At 49.5% G+C, this 20,071-nt stretch overlaps 1 protein-coding gene across 4 annotated transcripts in view; it reads right to left on the bottom strand.

Annotated features, from left to right (window-relative positions):
- BANP (BTG3 associated nuclear protein) overlaps window positions 1–20,071 on the bottom strand; it is a 69,566-nt gene that overhangs the window by 30,162 nt on the left and 19,333 nt on the right. For 2 of the 4 annotated variants that reach the window (XM_065925168.1, XM_065925169.1), the window contains exons 3-6: window positions 16,930–17,021; window positions 14,429–14,628; window positions 3,551–3,667; window positions 2,142–2,317 (exon numbers count right to left, since the gene is read on the bottom strand). In XM_065925168.1, coding sequence (XP_065781240.1) covers window positions 2,142–2,317; window positions 3,551–3,667; window positions 14,429–14,628; window positions 16,930–17,021 — 585 coding nt within the window. The remainder of the gene's footprint in view (window positions 1–2,141; window positions 2,318–3,550; window positions 3,668–14,428; window positions 14,629–16,929; window positions 17,022–20,071) is intronic. The other 2 variants (XM_065925170.1, XM_065925171.1) reach the window with 1 other exon arrangement.

Genomic DNA, 20,071 nt, shown 5'->3' with positions numbered 1-20,071 from the left:
TTGCTCGGGATGTTGACCAGGCAGCCCGCGGCAACTCCACGGGACTCGTCCTCGGCTTAGCTCCTCTCCCCGTGTCCTCGTGCACGGCATTCACTTAGGCGCACGCGCCGTCTCTGCTCCGTCTTCACAAACCCCAGGCCAACCGAGGACACTCAATCCGACACTCAGGATGCTGGAACTGCACGGGACCTTCCGTAGGACACTGGTAACCTCTTACCCAGATCCCCAGAAAACCTGTACTTTTTCCCTATAGATGTTAATACTAAGAAGCTCAAACTGTGATTCCTTTATGTACATTCACATCTGACTCAGTCTGCAGCTTCCCCCACTGAAATATATTTCACATTAATCATACCACATTAAGAAATAAAAGACAAAAAAAAAAGAAATAAAAGACAACATCTTCTATTTTTATGATAATCCCAGACTCCCCCAAATGACCCCATGTCCTATTTGGAGCTGATGCAATTTAAACCAAACAAATCAGGTCTATAGTAAGTAACCAGATCTAGGGAGGTATTTATCCAAAACTCACATGGATGAAGAAAAGAACTTTCTCTGCAGCTGTTCCAAGTATAATTTTCATTCACTTTCCACCAGGATGAAGTCAGGAGCACCTCTCTTCCTCACATCTAATGAGTCAGAGACTAGTGCCCCCGACCCAGCAATTCCACTCCCAGGTATCAGCCCCAGAAAAACGAAAACACACACAAAACCCTGCACACAGATATGCAGAGCAGCACTGCTCACGACACCCAGAAAGCACAGCCCCGGTGTCCATCGATGGGTGAGGGACAAACAGCACGTGTCTCCATGATGGGCCGTCACCCGGCCAGAAAGAAGAATGAAGCACTGGTGCACGTGACAGGAGGGCGCTACTGCTTCCCTCAAGTGAAACCTGCACGACCAGCAACCCGAGACAAGAAGCTGGGCAGAGGCGGCGGGACCGGAGGACGGGGCACGGGGCCCTGCTCTGGGGTCTCTCTGGGGAAAACACCCTGGATTTAGACAGTGGTGCTGTGCACTCTGTGAACGGACTAAAGCCTGCCAGCACTCCTGCTTTAAGATGCTCTCTGTGATGGAATGGAAACCTTTTTCCTGTGCCCACTCTGACATCTCAACCCTACAACTTCTGTTAAGAGGTGAATGTTTTAAAAAGAACTTTGTTTTCAGCATTTTAATGTGGTAAGAAGTCTTTCAAAAGGGACAATCTTTGTCCATAGAAAAATCTACACTTTTAGGAAAAAATCAACAACTTGGACAGAGAAGCAGAAATATCCCACCAACGCGTTCTAGTTAACAAACTACAAGCTCGAGAACTCAGTGGCACGACGCTACGTCTGCCCGAGTAATCACATCTCTCTTTCCAGGCACTGTCGCAAGGCCTGTTTGGGAAACACTGACTCAACCTTTGAGAGCAAGGAAGAGCTGCCAGGCGGCAGGAGCTCTCTGGAGCACAAGCCAGGCCACCTCCCAGACCCAAATCCAGGTGGGAGTGGACCCCAGACCCCACAGGAGAGAGGACAGTCCCCCTACATCACATTGGGCAGCGGCGGCACAGCCCCCGGCTTGGCCTCAACCTGGACACGCAGTCCCTCTGAATGGAGCCCCGATCGTCATCAGAGACACAGGACAAAGCGGTGGTCAGACAAGTGAGCTGACCACCAGCTATCAAGTCACAGCTGCCCATCACTAGAACCAGATTCAGTGAGTGAAACTACCTGAAAATGATTATGTAAATCAGTATTAACATGGAGAGATTTCTACCATGCAGTGGGGAGAAGCAAGTTATAGGATGGTAAATATACAGCATGTGATTTGTAGAGCTCTCTGGAATGTTGATTTGTAGAGTTCTCTGGATCAGAAATGTTTCCAGTTATTCTCACTTCCTTCGTCATCTTTATATTTTACCATCTTTCAAAAGCAATAAATATATATTACTTTTCTAAACAATGGGGGAAAAAAACCTGAGCCCTGTGGGGATTTCACTCTCCATGTGGCCAGAAACTCACACATCACTGCTAGTCATCCCCTTCCGTGGTCGCCAGTGAACAGTCCATGTGTTGCGGGCCCTGCAGCTCCGGCCCGTGCTGTTCAAGGGCCACTGCACACCCGTTACCTCACGTGCGGAGAGGACGCACCTTCTGAGTTCAGGGTGATGAGGGTGACGTTGTTGCCGATGTTCTGGCTTCCCGATTGCCCACAGTTGGAGACGGAGTCACTGGCCTCGGACCCGCTCTCCCCGTCCTCGTTGTGGCTGTCCTCCTGGCCTGGCACCTTCACCACGATGGTGTTCTGCCGACGCCCGGGCACCGCGCTGCGCGGAAACAAGAGACACCAGCAGCGTGGTGAGAGCAGCACGGCAGCACGTGGAGACAGTTCTGCACGCACGCTCCCCCTCACGTCTCAGAGAGACATACCCCAGCACGCACACTGCGCCACCAGCCTTGCCGCAGCTCTTTCTGCTCATGTTAACAGCAGGAAGCAGTCTGCGGCTCCAAGAAACCAAAGGAAACTTGAAACGTTTGAAGGAAGTGAAATCACAACAGGCTGTGACTCGAGGCCAGACACACGGCCTCCTGTCACGGAGGTGACCCTGCACAGCACTGCCGTCGGAGTCACAGCGACTTCTGGGAAAGCATCTGCAGACTCAGATGACAGCCCCGACCTGCTCCGTCCCAGGACATTCTGAACAAGACAGCCCAGGAGGACGCAGCTCTCACTCCCAACTGTCCCCCACTAACAGAAGCCACTTGAGCGGGCTAAAAAAGCCAGTCAAGAGCCTCCTGGGGGACCCTCTCACCACCACAAGGGACCCTGAGGCGGAGCAGTGAGACACCGCCAGGAAACCAGACCACCACAGCTCCAAAACGTGCTCAAAAAAAATAATAATTTATCTGGAGACACGTGACCCTTCGACTTCCTTCAAGAGACTGCTGCACCCAAAGAGGGGAAGCAGTGAGATGTCCCTGCTTGAGGGGGCTCCATCCCGGGGAGCAGTTCCATCCCGGGGCTGGACCTCACTAAATGCTCCGGACCTGCCGTGACTGCCACACTCGCCAGGCCTGATCTCATAGGCCATCTGCTCCGTGGCCTTGGCCCCGTGTCTTCACCCACCTCCCTCGGCCAGGCTCCTGGGGGCCTCGGCCACGACAAGGAAGAAGGAGGACCGCTGTAGGAGGGTCTGCAAGACTCACTGGAAAGCAGTGTGGTGGGGCCAATGCCACGGGGAGGGGGGCCCCGAACATGAGGGGCAAAGATGCCTGCCGCGCACCCTCGCCTTGGCTTCAGGTTACAGCTGAAGCATCTCCAGAGAGAAAGGAGCGGAAAAGGCACCACCTCTAAATGCCTCTACCACTTGGCCAATGAGACGGGGCGTCCGCCAACCCGACATGCTCGGACAGACAGACAGACAGATGGGAGTGAGGTGAGAGGACAGGGCGCGCGGACCACAGTGAGCACACAGGGCCCGACGACACAGGCGCCCCGGACGCCGCCCCGTCCCCGGGGCCCAGCAGTGGTGGTGAGAGGTGGGGGTCGTGCTACTGACTTGCTAATGACATTTTCCAGGGGCTCCGGTGCCCTGCCGCTCAGGGGGTCTTCCATCTTGGCTACAACGGCGTTCTGCCGATCACTGTTGAGAATTACTGTAGTCTGGGGGACGACGCTAGGGAACAAAAGAATCACAGAGAAAAGAAGACCTTAACACGACAGCGTTCATGGTGAGAGCAGAGTCATCAACAGTCAACGCCCCTGCCCTGCTCCGAGCGGGGGAGGCCCAGCAGGGCCCCCCAACGTGCACGAGCAGCACAGGCAGAGGGCCAACTGGCGTGGTGGGGGGCTTCTTAACAGAGTCTAACCCTGCTCCTTGCTGGTACCATCAGGAGAAGTGGCTTAAGAATGTTCACATCTTTACGAAGAGATGGGTGCCGCAGCAGTCACTGCACAGTCAGTACCCTGAAGCAGCAGGTCTGCATGGAAACCCACCCCAGGGAACTCCCTTCTGAAACCTAGGCTCTCGGCCCCATGCCAGGCAAGAGTGCTGTGTGCAAAGGGGCGAGCCTCTGCAGCAGGGCCCACGGGTGACTGCACAGCACTGACTGCTGGGTTCTGCTAGGCCAGTGCAGGACCCACAGCCCAGGGCCGGAGACTGTGCTGTGATGGAAATGACGCTCCAAGAACTGTGCCCTGACAGGGGCAGTTCCTCCGGGGAGACGTGTGTTTTAACACATGGCAGGCATAGTCATCGAGACTTCTTGCTCCTGAGACCTCCAATCCTCGGCGCTTCCGGCCACGTCTTGTGCAGGAAGAACAGGTGGTTGGGATGCACAGCTATATCACCCGGGAAGAAGTCATCCCTGAACCTCACTCCCCAAAAATCAGTGCTGGGAGGACCCTGTTTTTACAGGTGGAGCACTCACATACCCAAAAGCACCCGTGAGAACCCCACCCTCCATCTCAGCCACACACTGTCAACACCCCCAAAATCAGAGGCACAAATGGTACCATTTCCTGCCATTTGGCACAGTGACTCACAGGACCATGGGGTGTTCTCCTAACATAAAGACAGTCACTGCATTCCACTCACAGCCTTTATCGTCTTCTTAGTTATTCTACTCAGCTGTCAGTGACACCGGAGGTAACCCCCCAGGCCCTGACAACCCACCCACAGGGCAGTATGACAGGTGTCCAGGTACCGAGATGACATGTACAGGCGCCTATGTAACAGCCTCAGCGACTCATGTGTCAAAACAGGAGATGGTATTTTCCCAAGTGTGTTCCCCGAAGACTAGCGTCTCCCAGGTCCCCACACAGAGACATCCATCCCCTCACCCCCATGGTGTGTGAGCCCTTTCACGGGCTGACACGTGAGCCAGAAACAACAGGTTAAAACGGGTTCACACCGATGCCTGGTAGAGCCGCTGACTAAATGGACCTCTGCTTCCTACAGGACCTCAAGGTGGAGGAAACGCTGGTCGGAGATAGCCACTTCAAGCTGGAGCAAAGGCAGCCCAGGGGGGACCTGGCTCCTTAGATGTGCAGGGCCCTCAGCGACTAACTCCCCGAGGCCCTCCTTCCAGAAGGTACGACGTCCTAACCTGGGACAGCACCTCTGGCCATGGTTGTTCCCTTGCACAAAGCCTCCCCTCAACCACACCAAGGAGCCCTGTCCACCCAGACGTGAGATCGTAAGCGCCCTGCGGGGTCACTCCTCACTGCCTTCCACAAAGTGCGCATGAAACCACGACTGAGGTTTCAGTGCCCAGACAGCTGGACATAACCAACGGTGACAGACTGCTGAGGCTGCTGGCACGCATGGGAGGCGAGGAGGAGCCCTTCGCCTCCCACACCCTGATCTACACAAACAAAGCTTCTCCGAACTTAGAAACGTAAAACCTGAAGACAGAAACAGAAGCGGTGCTGAGCCCTGCTTCATTTTAAGAGACAGATTACTCACACTGGCCAGAGATTCAGGAATTAACGCACACTAAAGCCCCATCCATCTAGGGGGGTGGGGGGATACATTCACAATACTGCATTGTTAAGAATTAGTTGTAAACTAGTAGTAATTTGCACGGTTTTCCTCAACTGTGTACTAATAGCTGTAGAGTTCTCAATCTATAAGAGATTAAAAAAAAAAGAAAAAACAAAAAAAAAAACCTCTTCAGCTCTTATGGTTAAAAGAAATACATTTTTCAGCTTCAAGTTCTATCTGTATTTCTGTTACTAAGGCGTGTAATAACCTGGTTCACAGGATAAAATTTTGTGAAGAAAATGAAATGGGAATCAAAGTCCAAAAAAGCAAAAGGGGCAACGTAAAATTTGACTGTCTAAAGCTTATTCACGGGATTTTTTTAAGGATGACTGTACTTGGATTATAATGGAAACACTTAAGAAAGCAATGAATCAGTCTGTTCTTAAACATCAGTATTAACATGCCAGACAATATACCCTTTCCGCTAATGGAGTTATGTCAACCTCAAACTGTACAAAATAATACTTCGGTTTTCAGAAACTATGCAACATCCACATGACACTAAGAAGGAGGCAGCAGTTATCCTGAGGAGCGAGTGTCACAGCATGTGAGCGTCCTGCCGAGGCGGAGTCACAGCCCCAGGGACCAAGCCAGACACAACCTGGGGGGCTACTGGGAAGGGGGGCTGCAGAGGTGATTAAAAGGCCCAGCTTGTTGGCATTAGATTAATCAAGGAACAGATCATCCTGGGTTGGCCTGCCCTGATCAGGAGAGACCTCTAAAGAAATTTAGACTTTCCCTGGTCTTGGAGATGCCAAACAGCTCCTGCCCGCAGAGTCCCGGCTGGAGATGAACCTCCTCCCCATCCTCCTGCTCCACAGACTGACTGCACGTGTGCCTGGCCACCCCCAAGGCTGTCAGCCAATGCTGTGTTACGCATAAGCCTGGGCCCGAGTGTGTGCCTGGGGCACACACGCTTGTTTAACCTTTCACCCAGACAGGGGCTCTCGGGGTGGCTGCAGGCTTTGGTTATTACACATAAAGTTGCCACGGACACTTGTGAGGAGGTTCTGTGTGAACACAAGTTTCCACTTCTCTGGGCTAAGTGCCCAAGGATGTGCTTGCTGGGCCACGTGGTGAGGACAGGTTAGCTTGGTGGAACAACGCACCGCCACCTCCCTGCAGCAGAGTGGTGGCCCCGTCCACACGCCCACAGTGGCGGTGGGAGGCCCGGAGGTGCTACACTCGCTGGCATCGGGAGGGTCCCTGGGGAGCTCTGCGGTCTCCTCGCCACGTTTTCCTGCTGGCTGACGCTGCTCAGCGGCTCTCCATGTGCTTACTCACCATCCACACCTCCTCTCTGGTGAGATGCCGGTTTCTGCTTTTTGCTCGAGTGTCAAACTGGATTGGCTGGTTTTTCACTGTTGAGTTCTGAGAGTGTGGTTTACAAACAGCTTCTCCTAATTGGGGGTTTTTTCCTGTGTCTTTATCCCAAAGTGTTGGAGCTTTACATTTTACCTTGAAAGCTGTAATCCACTCTGAATTAATTTTTGTTCAAGGTGAGGTTTCCACCAAGGTTCATTTCTGTCATCTTTCCTGTGGACGCCAACTGTGCCAATATCATTTATTCAAAAAGCTGTCCTTCCTCCAACAAACTGCTTGTGCAGCTTTGTAAAAATCTAGCTGGCATATTTGTGTTGGTCTAACTCTGGCCTCTCAAGCCAGTTTCATTGATCAATTTATCTATCCCTGGGTTATTCTGGTTTTAAATCTTTACGTGCTCAATTCATTCCCTCACAGTCTTAAACCATAACTACATCTTAACCTAGAACTGTATGTCTGCTTTTAAAGTTCCTATTAAATGAAAACTTAACCAAAAGGGAAACAGCTAGGCCCAGAGACCACCCTGATTGTTTTAATTCTAAGATTAGGCTAATCTGCAAGTTGGACATTCTCGTCCACTTTTAAGATTACACTAGTTACTAGTTGAGTACTCTTGCCTAAGTATACTCTCATTCAGAAGTAAAGGTCATCCCACAGCATGTGACCAAGGGCCGCCACCCTGTCGGAGAGTGACTGTGGGCGCCAGACCCCCACTGCCCTTCAGGACAAGGGCTGCTCCCCATGGGCTGGAGTGGCCTCACCCTCACCCTCGATGGGCAGCGGGCACTGCAATATCTTCCCTGCACTGAGAGGCCGACATCCAGTCCAAGGTCACATGGTTACTCAGTGGTAAGGTCAGGTTTGATTCCAAGTCTTTGAGCAGCAGAGCCAATCTTCTTGACCAAAGTCTGTGGAGCCGGATCTGTACCCCACAACTCCCTGAACCTCAGATTCCTGTTTTTTAACAACTTCTCTGGGTGATTCTGATGGGTGCGCAGGTTTCAAACACCACCAAGCACAACAGCCCTGGCCCTGCTGCGGCCACCCGGGGCCTCCCCCACAGCCTCTGTCCTGCGCATATACTCTGTTCAGTGACGTTTCCAGCCGCCCAGCGGGACGCCCAGGACACCGGCAGTCCTGTGTGGTAGAGGAGGAGCCTCAGATCCCAGTGGTGTTCCCGGGCTCACACGGTTGGTCTGCACAGTGAAAAGAACAGAGCAGGCGTCCAGAGACACAAAACCTGCGGCACAGGCCAGGACGCCGTCCTCACTCACGGCAACCTGCGTCCTGAGCTGGTGCTTCAGCAAGCGCGATGCTGGTTGACACTGGACACTTGCCAAATGATGAGCATTAATACCAATGATTTCTCACCTCCTGGGTTACCCCTCACAGCAAACCTCCCTTATGATTTTTATTCCCCTTTTACTGTTGAGGTAATTGATGTTTAGAAAGAGGAGAACCTGCCTGAGGTTTCACCACTTACAGGCAATGGAGCCTGGATTCAAAACTGAAAATCTCTCATGTCCTTTGCCACTTGCTGGTGGAGAAGAGAAATAATCCTATTTCAATGACTGCTACCACTCACCTTTCAGTACCAGGGATTTTAATCACTTTGTTTTGATGAATTTGAAACCAAATGTCTTCAGCTTTCAGAGGTGTACTGGCAAGCATTTTCCAATTACACTTACAAAGTGGCCCCCAACTTCTCCTCAGTGTCAGGAAACTGCTTTGGGAGCAGGTCAGAAGGTCCTGAGCTAATGTCCTAAAACAACTCATCAGTCCCACCAAGTGACCACTTTGAATGGACACTGTGGCCACCATCAGTGGACAAGCGGCCATGGGCATGGCTGGGTTCATGGGGCAGGAGTTAAACCCACCAGCGTTCCTTAGGCTCCGTTACAGAATGGGGTCCCTGGAAAGATCAGGTCTATGTGAGCAGCACAGTCACCCCTTATTTCCAGTTTCCAGGGAGCAAGGAGAAAGTAGGCAGGCCCTGATCACACGTTCTCCAAGCAAATACCCGGAAGAGAAGCCTAGCCGCTACTTACAGCGATGTACCGTGGGCACCGGATGCTCTAGGGCGGGGCTGAGTCCCAGGACAGAAGACTGTCCTCTAGTGTCCACAACTATGCCTCCATCCAGGCTGAGGGCACTACCGTCTTTGGGCAGAAGCTTCTAACCTCTCACAGACGAGCTAGGTAACTTCAGTGCCCAAAGGCCAAGTCCTCCAAAGAGTCCTCACCAGACAGGGCCAGGGGGGGGTGGGGGGGGGGCGGCAAGGCTGCGGTGTCTGCCGCAAACCCCACCCCCTACCTTCAAGACCGAAACCGCACTCGGCTCCAGGGTTCACCGGGACCTGCCACCCTCAGCCTGGGATGAAAGCAACCCTCACGCACTCAGGTGTGGGAGTCGTTCTGGCTTATACCCGAGTCACCGTGACTAACAAAACAGCCTGTTTGTGGCCCACTGCCTGCTTTAATTGGAGAAGGAAATTGTCCAGTATTCTTGCCTGGAGAATCCCTAGGGACAGAGGAGCCTAGTGGGCTGCCATCTATGGGGTCGTACAGAGTCGGACATGACTGAAGCGACTTAGCAGCAGCAGCAGCCTGCTCTAATTCTTTATAAAAGGGCACCCTGACCGCCAGTAGAGAACACCTGTGTTGAAGACGAGAGGTCTCCCTCCTCAGACACCAGTGCTGGGTCTCCTTCCACGATAAGCCTCCCTTCCCTCCTCCCTCAAGTGCCAGAGCGTGTGTGCGTGCTGGTCTGCTGCTCTGAAGCCTTGAAGGAGCAAACTCCTGACTTGTCTGATGCTCTCTGCTCTGATAAGATTTAAAACTGTGCTTTTCTTCTTCACAGCAGTTCCTCAGAGTAATCTGAGAGGCTGTCTTCGGGGCTACAGTCCTCAGTTTCGTTCAGATAAGATTTCCTCTCTTCCTATTATAGATTGGTGATTGATTATCGTGGTTAGCACCCGGGTAAGGCGGTCAAATCAGGCATTATTTCTGCTCACACGGTGATGCCCAACTTTGTCATCTGTGATGGGGGGAGTTACAGCAGAATATTGAAAAATATTTGGAACAGTGTTTGCCTCCCTCACATCTACATTATACTCTGCTGACATTGATCCTTTTGCAATTCAAAATAATCACTCATCCAGTTCAATCCCTGATTGGGAACTAAGATCCTGCAACCCACGCAGCGTGGCAAAGAAAAAAAAAACACTTCTATTTTAGTTTTGAGTATGCAAAGAAACCTCTGATTCATTACAATTGTTTAAAAATCATAGGAACACATTAAAGCTTTATAAGAAATGCTTAAGTTTTTAAAAATAAAAACCTGGTATATGTCCATTACATCTCAAAAAACATAAATAAACCATTTATACATTAAAAAATAAAGAATAAAAGTTGGTTGCTTTTAAAGAAAACACAAGCATTTTTCTAGTTAATCAGTATGTTCAGTTCAAGAAAACAAACCAGCGCAAACCGGCTGGCTTTGAGCCACTCTTGAGGTCTGGCTCCACAGGAGCTCGCTGGGCACTAGGGATCGCTCCCTGGGCCCTGCACTGCACAGGGGCACTCACACTGGCCCCTCAGTGGGCACCCACTAGGACAGCACCCTCAGCAGGCCTGCACCCCAGGCTCAGCTCAGTTCTAACTACTGCACATCCTTCAAGTGGCTGTACCTGGCCTCAAGTCAAAGTCACTCAGTTGTGCCCGACTCTTTGCAACCCTCATGGACTATACAGTCCAGCAGGCTCCTCTGTCCATGGAATTCTCCAGGCAAGAATACTGGAGTGGGTAGCCATTCCCTTCTCCAGGGGATCTTCCCAACCCAGGGATCAAATATGGGTCTTCTGCATTGCTGGCAAATTCTTTACCATCTGAGCCACAGGGGAAGCCCAAAGTTTGGCTTCAAACAAGTGCAGAAAGGGTGTCTTACACTAGTCCACATAAACGTCCCTGAACACACACTTGACCCCTCCAGGTCTTGCAGCACACTGGAGGCCCATCTTGAAATGCTCACGGCAGCGTGTGAAGGACAGACAAGTTGTCGCGTACTGAGTCGGCAGCTCAGCACAGGAAGTCTCAGGTCCGCCACTTCCGATGCCAGCGCAACATGGCTTCAACGTTGAAGTCGCACACTGCTACGCCTGGAATCACGATGAGTAAAATCCCAATGTGTGGTACACCCGCAAGAAAGGAAAAAAGCACCCACCTAAGAATTCAAGTCCACTTTCCTTCTCCCAAGCAGAACAGCACTGCTGGATGACAGGGAACCTCCCAGGCGTGTTTCTTACAATTAAGCTTGAGCATCAAAGAAAAAGGTTTTCTTTCTTTGTCATCTTTTTTCTTGAATTTATTTAAAGAATCTCATTTAATTAATCTCATTCAGGTATAGAACCTGAAAAATCTGAATCTAAAAATGCCAACTGAGGTGGCAGTAGTCCACGGGCTTCTATGCTCCGGGAACCCAAGAGAATAAAAAAATACTTCTCAGAGCTGATACCCAAGTCTAGTCCGGGCCCATTTTCATTAGAAATGGCGAGTGGGCTTGGGGCTGCTCTGGGCGGGCCCCATGTGCCTCTCGAGGAGGACAGGCTGGTGCAACTGCAGTGGACAACTCGTCACCCACCACCCAGAGTCCTGCTCCCAACTCCTCAAGGTTGTCCTCACTTGTCCTGGAAGATGGTGAACTGCCCAACCACTCTCTCAATCACTCCAAGAGGCCTAAGGAAACTTCAGTTATTTTTAAAATACACGATCCGGATATAAAATAATCCAGGATTTACATACTTCTAACTTTTATTTTAAATATCTGAGGCCCAGAGTACTTGGAGAAGTACTTCATTACTCAGAACATTAAACAATTTTTAATTGTTTTTGGAGACTTCCTTCTCTGCGCTCCACTACCCACACTTAAGACATACGTTTCTCATTTGCTCGTGTGTTTATAAATTAGTCACTTTCTAATTTAAATATATCCTTTTTCATCAATGTACTAGGATTAAACTCTTGTCTTTTACTTTTCCCCAAATTTTCTTGTTAACAGCTTTCAACTACTGGCAGTTTTTTTTCCCTTTCCTTTTTAGAACTTACATGGAGGGAAGTGCCAGATTTAATATCTTCTTTAAAAAATCATTCATATGCAACCTATTTTAAACGATACCTAAGAAAACAGAGAAATGACCTTTCCTTCTGTCAACCTCACATTAATAGGTATAAGTAATGGTTTTATTAATATTAATAAACCTGCTGCCAATAAGTATATGTTCAATAATATGACAATATGATTCTTAAAACTAGAAAAGCTGAGTTGTGTGAACTAAATTACACTTCTGAGTCCACATGAGGAAACTTTACTCTCGTGTTATTTGTGAATGCACACAGAGAACAGCTCACAGGCCTCTGCATGATCAAAGCTCCTCCCTGCAGAGCGAAGCATGGGAGGTTCTGACCAGGGAGGCTGCTAGCGGGTCTCCTGGAATGCTGGGGAGACAGGGGGCTCCCTGCAGCCTGGAAATGCCTCCCCTGAGTCAGGCGGGCATGTGGGAGGGGCCAGGGCGGGCAGTCCTCCTTTCCAGGATGGGCAGTGTGGACACGCACAACTCGGCACAACTGTACGACACACCCTGCCACCCCCGTGTCGCCCACGGCAAGTTGGGGGGGAAACCAGGGGCCTTGGGGTCCACGCACAGCTGCAGTGGCACCTGCAACCCTGCAGACTCATCCCCGTCCGCCTCCCCATAGGCCCACACAGAGCACAGATGGGGAGCCTGAACATCACGTCCCTGTCTCCGGGGACAACCTTTCCCCACACGGTGACAAAGCGACAAGGCACCAGGCCATCTTCATTCAGGGTGGGAAGCCTGCCTTCCTTCACTCTCGTCTTAGCTCTCAGAGCAGCCGTCCATGAGGGGGACCCAGGACATGCCTGAGAGAACCCCCAGGTCTAGGGGCAGAGACCGAGGGGCTGACAGTCTGTGAGGCACGAGAAGCCTCCCTAACACCACCTCTCTCCCCACACCCACTGCAATCGTCCCATTCAGAGTGAGAATTCGGCTTCTAACTCTGAACCCAGACTCTTCTTGCTGAGCCCAGACTCTTACTGCGTTCTACACTCATGCACAAAATACTTCTGGATAATTTTAACATAATGTGAATTTTCCAGAAATTTTACTGTTTGAGTGTAGAAAGAACTGTACATTGCTTTACTTGTCACTTTAACAGGAACCACTCCTTCTGTAATATTCCACCACTACTGGCATCCCAGTCCCAGGGCGACAGCCTCCTGGTCATCAGCTCTGATGTGGGCCTATCCATGGCCTCCTGACGTAGCTCCCAGCCTTTTACGTACTGTTACATGTGTTACATTATTATACGCTATACGCTACCATCCTTCAGTTTTTTTAATTATGAGTTATATTTTCTAGACATTACATCTTAGGGTAAGGGGTCATTACAAAAAGCTTTTCTTTAAAAACGGCACTGTTCCTGGCAAGTCTTGAGTCTTACTGCAGAGAAAACACGCTCCAGCAAGTGTCACAGGGAGAAAAGACACGGCTGACCATCAGGACATGGTATAAACACGGGGTGAAACACCACAGATCACCTGACCTTCCTCTGGGGACGGAGACCCCTGGGGCCCCCCCAACCATCTGGAGAGCAGGTGTCGGGGCCATGCCGTGTTTCCAACACACCGTGACACTTCTGAGAGTAACAATGGCCCACACTGCAGGTGTCGTCCACAGCCATCCCAGGGAAACCGACAGGCAGCCTCTGGATGCCGGCCCGTCCATGCATGCCCTCCCCAACCCCACGTGCCCCAAAAAGCACTGCCCCTTCCCCAGGGGGCAGATGGGGGACCTGCAGACCAGGCAGTAGCCTGGCTGGGCCCCCACTCCTGACCACCGGCCCCCACCCTGCCTCCGCATTCAGTGGGAGGCAACAGTTGGCCCAGAGACCAATGGTAAAGGCCCAGCTCTCATCAAGCAGACAGGTGTCACCACCACCACCACGAGACTTCTCCACAGCCCATCATGGGAAAGGACAGAACTGCCAGCAGGACTGACGGATGCAGCCACCCCAGCCTGGGCTTCCACTCATCTCCGCGGAACTTGGGGGTGCCCGGGACCAAGCACAGGCACACCGGTCAAAGGCAGGGACACCCCTACATCGGCCCACACGCTCCAGAATCTTTGATTCAAACAGAACCTGAACTACTGCACATCCCACTACAGTTAGGCTCTAAATAGAGAAGAAAGCTAAGAGGCACAATAAAAACTACAGGCTTGAGTGGAAAGTCTGATACTCTCAAGCGAAATTTATAAAAAGGTACCTCTGAAGAAAAAAAGTCTCCCAAGACTAGCCAGATGGAACAGAAAAAGAGAAGAAACAAAGCTTCAAAGCTCTGGTGGGACAGTTCCAAAGCAGAGATGCACCAGCTTATGTCACGAAGAAGCTGTGAGGACGACCCAGCTGCCTGGAAAAGGCCCGTGTCTCGCCCGGGTCTGACTCACGTCCCACCCTGAGTGCCGAGGGCGCAGCCTGGGGAGGGGGCTCTCACCATCGCACTTTGTTGCAGGTCTGGGTGGCGCCGAGGGGCGAGCCGGCCACCATGGGCACCTGGATGGGGCTGTGCTGCTTGTTGGTGACCAAGTCCAGCTTCTCTTCCAGGGATTTACACGTGGCCTCCAGAGCCTGCAGCTTGGCTTCAATGCTATCCAATCGCAAGCAGATTGTCTGGTTAATGGAATACAGGAATGACTGCAAGAGAAAAACAGAAGAGCTTCAGGAAGGGCCTTTGGAAGTCCAAGCAGACAGTTCCAAGAACACCAAGCAGCTCTCTCCCACACTCGGCTTAGTCTGTCCCCACAGGACAATCCCAGCACTCCAGCTCTAGTTGTGAGCAGCAGCGTCTCCAGAAACAAGCTGGACCCTGTCCACTCACAGCGTGACTGGCTCTGCTCTGAGTAGCTGTGACTCTCAGCTATACTGAAGTCCACAGAAAACAGAACCTAAGTGGGCTTTATGACGTGAGTCTATTCATCAGTAAACCTACACATAAAACTAGTCAAATGCTTCTATGAAAACATTACACCCAAAATCAAAAGAGCCCAGAAACCTGCCTGCTCCCAGGACACTCACCGCCCCAAGGCGAGACGTGGTGCCAAGGCTCCCGCGCGTGGGAGCAGCACACCTGCCACCTAGCGGCCATTGGAAAAGCTGCCGCACCTTCCACCGCCGTCACCCAAGTCCTGCCTGGGACCAAGAACCGGCTCAAACACCCGGTGGGAAGCTGCCCCCTCCCCCAGCGGCCACTCCTGCCGTAGGTCAACAGGGACACGGAGGGACGTGGGCTGAGCCCCTGCTGGCCTCACAGCTGACATGAGAAGGAGGCTGTCAGGCGGGAGCCAGCCCGTGAGGGCTCAGCTCAGCAGAGAGGCAGCGTACGAGGCTCCTCTGACGTAAGCATCGTGACAACCACTCACTGGTAGCCGAAGTCCCAAGGTCAAATCACTAATGAAACCATTATTTTTTATAATTTGAAGACATCAACCATGAGGTTCCCAAATTCTCTAAACAGTAAAACTGCATCGTCTTAATTCTGAATTAGAAATTATTCTGCCTGGAGTTAGGATGAACATCAGTTATTATATACCAGTAACACAACTTCACAAATCAACAAAACAAAGAAAGGCAGAGAATAGCGCACTTTTAAATAAGTCTCCTAGATACAAGTGATATTCACCAAAAATCATCCAAATCTATCCCTTTTGCAGAACTCTGGCAATCTGGTGAGCACACTTTTCCCAGGACATGTGTGGCAGGTTCCAGCTGTGGCCCGAGGCCCTGCCTGCAAGGCCAGGAACGTGGCAGGACCGCTTTCACTTGACCTTATCCACATCTGACTCCTATGCTATTCCCCACACAAGCCTCTTCGGTGATAAAATTACATTTTATTTTTAACTATACAATGTAGGGTTACTGAAGCAGTGGTCCTCTATACATTAATCTGAAATATAAATTTAACAGGATGTGTCTTCATCCACAAGGTTAAGTTCATGCTGCTTCTCCATGTTAACAAGATGAGCCAGACGTTTCTCCACAGAAGGCCCAGGTAAAGAGAGAATATAGCTGTATAGCGCAGGGAACTTTACTCAGGACTCCATAATGAGCGGTATGGAAAAAGAATCTAAAAAAGTGGATACATGTATGTGTATAACACATTCACTTTGCTGCACCGCAGAAACACACACACTATTCTATAAATCAACTAAAAGTTCCTTTGGTTGTCCTCTGCACTGCAGTCCTAACTTCTCACAGGAGCTGGTATTCATCTCTGTGGCTCTGCAAACAGCAGACCCAACAAGTAAACCCAAGAACCAGCGATCGCCCACTGACTGAGCCAGTGGTTTCCAAGGCCCATCTAGCAAACCATAGAATTTAGGTACCCTAAACAATAGGCACATAAGTGCTTCATCACTGGGGGAATGGTGTTCGTTCCCTCCAAGCATGCGAGGTCCACGGGTCTGTGTAGGAAGAGGCCACAATCCTGGTTAAATACTGTGAGTCTTCAAGGGGAAAGTTTATGGCTGTATGCGCCTTGTTGGGGGTTGAACAGTGACTCAAGAGAAACAATACGTCCACATCCTCAGCCCCAGGACCTGTAAATGAGGCCTTGCTTGGAAACAGGATCTTGGCAGATGTAATCAAGATAAGATGAGGTCATCCTAGGTGAGGGTGGCCCTGCCCTTGTAAGAGACAGAAAAGACATGCAGGCATGGAGGAGGCCACATGAAGATAGAGGCAGAGACTGGAGGGACGCGGCCACAAACCCACAGATGCCTGAGGCTCCCCCAGGAGCTGGAAGAGGCAGGAGGGACACTCCCGTGGAGCCTCCGAAGGGAGCTCAGCCCTGCGGAAATACTGATTTCAGACTTCTGGCTTCCAGAACTGTGAGAAAGTAAATTTGTATTGATTTAAGCCCCTCCTCACCCCAAGCTGTGATAATGTTACGGCAGCACCACATCAGATATAAAAAACCACATATATTAATATTTTCACCTTTATAGAAGGGTCCTGGCAATTGATCTCTAGTCGCTGGCGTTTCAAAGCTGGTTCATCTTCATCTGTCACTACATGATTCTCCAATACAACTGAAAATCAAGAGACAAAAACCACTTCAATGTGAAAGGTTTAACAGAGCTGTTTCATGTTCAGACAGTAAACCATTCCAACACCTTAAACAGAAAGGTGTCACCTAAGGTTAAACGAGAATTAGCACAAACTGTTTCATAAATTACTATTTAAAATTTACTATTTAAAATTATCAGTCAGGCAGAAAATAGGATCTCTCCTTAATCTCAAGAAAAACCGAGACATTGGATAAATTATCTCCCTAATGTGCCAATGAGTTGATATTAACACTGAGACTGCAGACTTCTTACTCAAGGCTCTATCCAGCCACCCTTTGCGACAGAAACCAATTGCTAATAACGATTTCTTCCCAACTTTATAATAAGGTCTTGTCAGCCAGCCACCTCATTCCAAAAACAAAACCACTCTCAGAATACTACATCTTCTCAAGTGTTGGTCATCAAACTAGTCTCAAATGTAACACACTAAGTTTCAGGGAAAGTCACTCCCCTGTAGTGTGTCTGAAATTGGGGTCTCCCACCAGCACCTTCCAAGGGGGCATCATGATTTCTCCACTGATAAGTCACGTGGCCCAAGTTCAGGGCTGACACAATATGGTCCCAATCCTGATGTCTTTACACCTGTACTTATCAGGTGATTTATCTTAAAACTCTAAAATGTAAAGACACTGAAGAGAACTGAGACTCTAGCAGGAACCCTTCAGGGGTCCCAGGCGAGAGCACTAAGCTGGTCTCCAGAGGTTAAGTTACACCTAAAGCTCTACCTGGCAGAAACCAGTCACAGGCCAACGAAGCCAGAAGCAATCTGCTCACCAGAGGGCTCTGCGTCATACACTATGTATTCACACCTCACACACCTCCGTAAGATGTGCAGGAACAAGCTCTCACTTAGCTAAGAGAAAGGAAAAATCCAAGCCTACACGTGTTGTGGTAGCAACACAGGTTCTCAGAACCTTCATCGAAGCCTGCTTAACTCCCACTGGAAGCTGGTGATTAAAACAGGACTGGGAGGATGAAGAAGCTCTGGCAACCACTAATCCAATCCTTCTAATGTGCTGACATCAAGTCCAGAGAAGTTAAGTGACTTGACCAGGGACACAGCTGGTCTCCTCTCCCTTGGCAGCGTGAAGCAGCTCAAGGTGATGAGCAAGGGGCAGCAAAGCACGTGAGGAAAAGAAGACAAACCTGCGGTGGCAACAGGGGCATACACCTGGGCTCCACTGTCTACAAGCCATGGGGCTCCTGGTTCATTTTCTTCTTTGTCCTTGGGTTTTATAATTCTGCATGCACTACTTTTAAAATTAAACAAAAAAACCCAGTGTTCATTTTAAAGCATCACGGTCACCTGGAATGGCAGACCCGACAAAGGTTACAATCGTGTGTGTGTATGCAGACAAGCAAATAGACTGTGGCTACGTGGTGGGTACACACAAAGTCACAGGGACCTAACTGAGCATGCTGATTTCAAAAGGAAATCAAGAAAAAAATGAAAGGATGTACATGCCAAAAACTCAAAAGCAGTTCTCTTGCTAGAATTATGGGAAACTTCTATTTCTTCTAGTTGCTTGACTATATTTTTAAATTTCACAAAATTTACATTTTAGAGACGAAAAAAAATCTCAATCTTAAACTCCCTCCTGACGTAAATGTGGGGGTACAGCATGGTGCCTGCTGGTATGGGGGGGGTCCCTGGGGCCAGAGATGGCGGGTCCCCTGTCTTCAGAGAGCCCTCCCTGCACACAGCAGGTACCTGTTACACAGCCATGAGCTGTAGTTTGCAGCCACTTAAGGAAGCTACATGGAACAAAACCAGGATCAAAAATGACTCCTCTAATCCTTCTCCGGACTGAAATCTACAGAGGAAGAAAAAAAATTTTTTTTAAACAGAGGGAGAATTTACCTGGGAAGTAAACTGTTAAAATTTTAGTAGTTTCTAAAAACACTTAAAATTTATATAACTGGGCCATTTTTCTTTTATTATTGCACTGCAGTGTGAGTGTTTTCTAAAGAAATGGTCTACCCAACAAAATGTGAGCAACTGTTTTTAAAACTGTGATGCCTGTTGACAGTGCTGCTTTGTTTTCAGTTCACTGGTATACGAGAAGCGGCACTAAACGAAGCGAAGGCTTCATGTTCTCGCTCTAAACAAACCGGTTCACTTTTTACAGAGAAATCTGGGGTTAACAGCTAACTTCAGACACCCTGACTTTGCTCAAGGATCTGCCAAGTTTCTGATCGTTTCAGTTACCAGGTGACAGTACTTCTTATAAACAATTCAGAAGCAAAATTAGGAAAAAAACTGACTAAAGAATATAGCATTTCTGAAGGGGTATCCCCATCTCTTCATGATTGCTTGTTCAAGCCTAAAATTACACGTGCTGCCCACCGTCCATACATAACTCATTTCCCAACTAAGACTCTTCAACTAAGAGATCATACAAGAGATCATACAAGATAGACATCATCACACTTTGAGATTTCTGAAAATTCTCTCTTCTGTGGGGAAAACAGTCAGCATTTCAATACTACTATTTCACAAAGAGGGCTTCCAAGGTGGCCAAGTGGTAAAGAATGTGTCTACCAATGCCGGAGGCTCGGGTTCGAGCCCTGAGTCAGGAAGATCCCCTGGAGAAGGAAATGACAACCCACTCCATAATTCTTGCCTGGAAAATCCGTAGACAGAGGAGCCTGGCAGGCTTTAATCCACAGACTAACAAAAAAGTCGGACATGACTTAATGACTAAACAATTCCACGAAGAATAACCAAGCAACCAAAACAATTTCTGTGATTTAATTATGTATGCTTATTATTTTAAACTTAACAGATATATTAAACACATAAAACTTTATGGGGAAAACAAGAGAGAACACTTACTAAGAAACCTTTTTACAAAATAAAAGTGCTGACAAAGTGTTTCATAAAGTTCTTGAAATCTAGAGCTCCCCTTATAAACTGTCTAGTGTCTAGTTAAGATTCCAAAGTAGCTAAGTGCCTTGAACATCACTAAGGAAGATTACCAGCCCTGGCAAAAGTGCAGGAAAAAGTCATC

Source organism: Muntiacus reevesi, chromosome 2, assembly GCF_963930625.1.
Source record: "Muntiacus reevesi chromosome 2, mMunRee1.1, whole genome shotgun sequence".
Taxonomy (NCBI): domain Eukaryota; kingdom Metazoa; phylum Chordata; class Mammalia; order Artiodactyla; family Cervidae; genus Muntiacus; species Muntiacus reevesi.
Note: the sequence above shows the minus strand (reverse complement) of the source record. Positions and strands in the feature narration are given on the sequence as shown.